The sequence below is a fragment of the Siniperca chuatsi genome, linkage group LG3 (assembly GCF_020085105.1).
Source record: "Siniperca chuatsi isolate FFG_IHB_CAS linkage group LG3, ASM2008510v1, whole genome shotgun sequence".
In the NCBI taxonomy this organism is placed as follows: Eukaryota; Metazoa; Chordata; class Actinopteri; order Centrarchiformes; family Sinipercidae; genus Siniperca; species Siniperca chuatsi.
In genome coordinates this window covers 382,501-387,311 of record NC_058044.1, presented here as the reverse complement: position 1 = coordinate 387,311, position 4,811 = coordinate 382,501, and the positions used below count along the sequence as shown (strand labels likewise).

The 4,811-nt window shown below is 45.2% G+C and overlaps 1 protein-coding gene across 2 annotated transcripts in view; it reads right to left on the bottom strand.

Annotated features, from left to right (window-relative positions):
* Window positions 1–1,995: 1,995 nt before the first annotated feature.
* Window positions 1,996–4,811, bottom strand: part of aars2 (alanyl-tRNA synthetase 2, mitochondrial (putative)) — a 13,162-nt gene continuing 10,346 nt past the window's right edge. For both annotated transcript variants that reach the window (XM_044188939.1, XM_044188940.1), the window contains 5 exons: window positions 4,157–4,282; window positions 3,960–4,070; window positions 3,190–3,273; window positions 2,901–3,014; window positions 1,996–2,811 (listed from right to left, as the gene is read on the bottom strand). In XM_044188939.1, coding sequence (XP_044044874.1) covers window positions 2,647–2,811; window positions 2,901–3,014; window positions 3,190–3,273; window positions 3,960–4,070; window positions 4,157–4,282 — 600 coding nt within the window. In that variant the 3' untranslated portion in view covers window positions 1,996–2,646. The remainder of the gene's footprint in view (window positions 2,812–2,900; window positions 3,015–3,189; window positions 3,274–3,959; window positions 4,071–4,156; window positions 4,283–4,811) is intronic.

The window sequence follows — 4,811 nt, the reverse complement described above, 5'->3', positions numbered from 1 at the left end:
TGCCTTTCCTCAGCGTTTCCTGCTGTGTTTCCTGCTGCGTTTCCTGCTGCCTTTCCTTAGTGTTTCCTCAGCGTTTCCTGCTGCGTTTCCTCAGCGTTTCCTGCTGCGTTTCCTGCTGCCTTTCCTTAGTGTTTCCTCAGCGTTTCCTGCTGTGTTTCCTGCTGCGTTTCCTGCTGCCTTTCCTCAGCGTTTCCTGCTGCGTTTCCTGCTACGTTTCCTGCTGCCTTTCCTCAGCGTTTCCTGCTGCATTTCCTGCTGCCTTTCCTCAGCGTTTCCTCAGCGTTTCCTGCTGCATTTCCTGCTGCCTTTCCTCAGCGTTTCCTGCTGTGTTTCCTGCTGCGTTTCCTGCTGCCTTTCCTTAGTGTTTCCTCAGCGTTTCCTGCTGCGTTTCCTGCTGCGTTTCTTCAGCGTTTCCTCAGCGTTTGCTGCTTGGACTTGAGCTTCTATTGTTTTGTGTGTTAGACGTCTGACTGCAAATCACTGTAGAAATGTTTTTTAAAAACCAGTTATACTTTCGTGTATATTCATGATTAATGTACTTCAAGTGTCTTTTACATACTATGTTCAATATATATTTAGTACAACTTAACAAATACGTGAAAAATGTCAAGTAGATTATAGATAGATTGTAGATTATATATATATATATAAATATATTACCAAAGATTTTTTGGACAATCATAAACATTTAATATAATAGAAATATTTGTTTTATATAATTTAAATATGTTGACAACTGCAGTAGTGTTTATTATTAGTATACATACTCAAATACAACCACTGTAGTACTGCACTGAAAATATGTTTATAAAAGATGAACAATAATTACTAAAATACTAATAAGTAAAAAATGTACTTATGTGTGAAACTTTGTATGTGCAGTTTCTTCTGTATTGTACTTACAACTTAAATTAAAATTATAGTGTACTGTACTTTTTTTTGGTACACAAGTAGATGAACGCTGCACTTTAAAGTCGTACAGTGAACAGTTTTACAGTTAAATTCAGCCCCAAAACAAGCGATTTGCTTTAAATGGTTTTACTGATATTCACGTCTGTTTCAAGTATAAAACATATATTAATATTAAATTTGGATCAGGTAACTCAGACCTGTGGGTGGTTTCCTCGTCTCTGTGACCCCTGACCTCTGTGACCCCTGACCTCTGCTGCTGGTCGTCAGTAAACTGTTTGTAAACTATTGTAGTCCTCACAGACCACCGCACTGATCCATCTTCGTGGTGGTGATGATGATGATGATTGTTTCCTCTTCATAGACACATTCGAAACGCTGGAATAAGAACACAGGAACCGTGGAGCTCAGCACGACGGAGGTACGAAGCTTCACACTGTGAACGTTTTACAGACACGGTGACTGTAGATAAACATGGCCGCCGCTCTGACTTTGAGCCTCCAAACGTGTCTCTGCTCTGAAGAACCATCCCGGATCTGGTTCTGGTTCTGAGCACAGCAGACCTGCTGCTGGAGAGTTGAACTCACAGCAGGCTGAAATATTCTACATGTGGTGAATGGAGTCTGGTTTATATGTTATATTGTAATCATGAGGGAAGTGTTCAGACATGATGATGATTCATTACAGACTTCCTTCATCATCAGTATGTGAACATGGTTTCTAACAGACTGTCATGTAGCTGTGAGCAGCTGTGTAAGTCTTTATTAATGTTCAGTATTTCTTATAAATTCTCCTATGAAGACAACTTATTACAGTTATTAACTAATCTGCTTACAACTACATGACAGTGTTATTAACCAGCTATTACATGTTTGCATCCTGATTACACGCGACCAATAGAGAGAGAGTTAAAGTGACAGTTACTCGTGTTCTGATTGGTCCAGCAGACTCTCCTGTTTCTTTGTTTTTAACTGGATCATTTCTTGTTTTAGCTTTTGTTGTTTGTCACACCTGATGCCTTATTAATAAACTGTAAGCCTTATTACAGAAGCGTTGACTAAACAATAAAGAGAACGAACCAGTGAATCTGTGTGAGCAGTGATTTATTGTTAAACAAAGAAATGTTAAAATATAATCAGTTTTAAATAATAAACCTGTGATACATCCTGTAATAAACATGTTACAGGATGTAGAATCATTTCAGAATTTTAAATGTTTAAATAATCCAAATGAATAGTCTCAGTTTAGCAGGTCGACCTGCTGACACAGTGAATCCTCCTTCATGACGTTTTTAACGCCGTTTCTGATATTTTGTCCATCAAAGCATCAGAAACTCATCTCAGTTCAACAGCAGCACAGACTGCAGCCTGAGGAAATATGTAGCATGCTAACAAACATTAGCATGTAAAATCCTGCAATAAAATGACAGTACTGATATAAAGCTAACCATTAGCATGCTAACAAAATGGACAACTGCTTATTAAAGCTTTTCTGATTGGCTGACAGCAGCACAGGGACGTCCCGTCCACCACAGTCAGGCCACACCCCTCTCCCCCAAACGGATGTCTCATTGGTTCTCACTTTCAAGTGATCCCGTATGCCCCGCCCCCACACTTCCTGTCCAAACAGGAAACAGTTCCTGAGTGCTGCAGGTGCCTGTCCCCCTCAGCTCCCAGCAGCCACCAGCAGGAGGCGCTGTGATGTCAGAATGATGTAATCTCTCACTTTATGACATCATCAGCGTGTTTTCTGGCGAGCGAACTCCTCCGCCCACCTCAGAGCCTCAGTGATGTCACTGCTGCTTCCTGTTCCCTTGGCAACCAGCGCAGAGCCGCCGGCGCTCCCCCCGAGGTGACGACACACCGCCACCGCCCAATCAGAGGCTGAGAGGGACGCCGAGTCCTGAGGAGGGAGAGGACAGCCAATCAGACGCGTCTAACAAAGCCATGCCCCTGCCCCCCCCATGTCACTCACAGATGTGTCATCGTTACCTTGGGAACCTGACAGGCACACAGAACCTTCCCAGAATGCCTCTGGTGAGCGAGCAGCATCACGTGACTGTGAGGAGCTGCAGCGCTCAGCTGATTCACCGTCTTCATCACAATCTGACAGGAAACAGCAGGACAGGTGATGTCATAGTGATGTCATCAGACTACAACTGCCTAACATACAGTCTGTGATGCAAACTGGAGGCGCTAATGAAATCCAGATGCATTATGGGAAATGCAGGCGCCACCTCTGCAGCGTTTACCTGTCAGACAGAGTTCAGGTTGTTCTTACCGACAGAGAGTCCGTCTCCACAGAGTCCACCTGCAGATCCCTCCTGCCGCTCTTCTCCAGCAGAGCCTGAGCTAAAGCTGCAGCCTGTGCAAAGCATGATGGGAAAACAGTCAGAGCAGCGACAGAAAACGTGGGTTTGTCTTCTAAAACTCCACGTGATCATTTTATTGATTATAGATTATATTCCTCCTGCAGAATCAATAAAACCACCAAAACATCGGAGCTCATCTGAAGTACTTCCTGTATTTCTGCTTCCTGTTTGCAAACGCAGGAAGTGACGCTGGCGGGACGGACTCTGAGCGTCAGCTTGCAGGTTTTAAGCAGCTCCAGCTTCTGTCTCTGTCAGATAATCCCAGTTCTGTTTCAGCGGCGGTGCGACGACAGGTGGAGGACGACAAACAGGTGGAGGTCCGATCAGATGAGCTCACACCACAGAAGAAGACGTGTCTCTAACATTAAAGCTGTTTCATGGTTTATTGAAGTGTTGGTGACATCATTATATGATGATGAGAGCAGTGATGTGATTGGCTGAGAGTCACCACACCTCTGACCTATACTCACCTTTACACGCTGCTTTAACCCTTTGTGCTGCTGCACCTCCGTGAAGGCGGAGCCGCCCAGTTACCTGCCGCTCTGCACTGAGCGGCGTGTGATTGAAATAGTTACGTTTCTCTTTACGTCTGATGACGTTATTTAACCCTCTACCAGCTGACTGATGACTGTAGTGTCTCAGGTGTGTCTCAGGTGTGTGTGTGTGTGTGTGTGTTCACCTCTCTGGTCTCCAGTTTCCTGACGGTGGTGTTACTGGTCCTCTGCAGAGCTCGGAGCTGACTCTGCAGCTCTCTGCGCTGCCACTGAGGGACGGGGGTGTTATCTACAGCCTGACAGACACAACTCAGGGTCAAACAGCAGGTACACAGGACATGTTTTATCAGTGGCTGCAGTGCATCATGGGTAGCATACGTACATCTGAGAGGACCCCGACCTCCTTGGCGAGACGCTGGGCGGAGTCAAGGCTGGAGGGGGCGGAGCCTGTCAATCTGGCCGACAGAGAGTCCACATCCTGAGCCAGCACCTGCCCCGCCTCCCGAGCCTGAAGGCACCACGACATGAACGTCAGGTGACATATAAATATGTATCTATGTTTATTTAAAGATATATAAACGTGTGTTTGCTTTCGAGGTCGAGTCCTCACACACACACACACACACTCAGAATACAGAGAGAATCGACACCTCCGACCTCCACCTGCTGCGTCTGTTACACGCTTCATCGGTCACATGTTCTGCTTCCTGAAACGATTCAACTGACGAGGTCATCAGGGTTGGTTTTTTTTTGGGGGGGGGTAAACTGATCCACCTGCTCCGAGCGAGTGTTCAAATATAAACAGATCAATAAATAATAACGCAGTGACAGGCGCAGGATGTGAAGGCAGCAGCAGCCTCCATGTTTTCCGTTCAGTCCTCCCCGAATCTTACTTTGACGCTGGGGGGCATCTCGCACGCTGTATCTGCTCTATTTTACTGTTCGTTAACATTAGATTAGTATTGTTTAACAGACGATTGTGACTGCAGAGAGCTTTGAGTGAAGAGCTGAATCATTCTTAGAGAGATGTACGAACA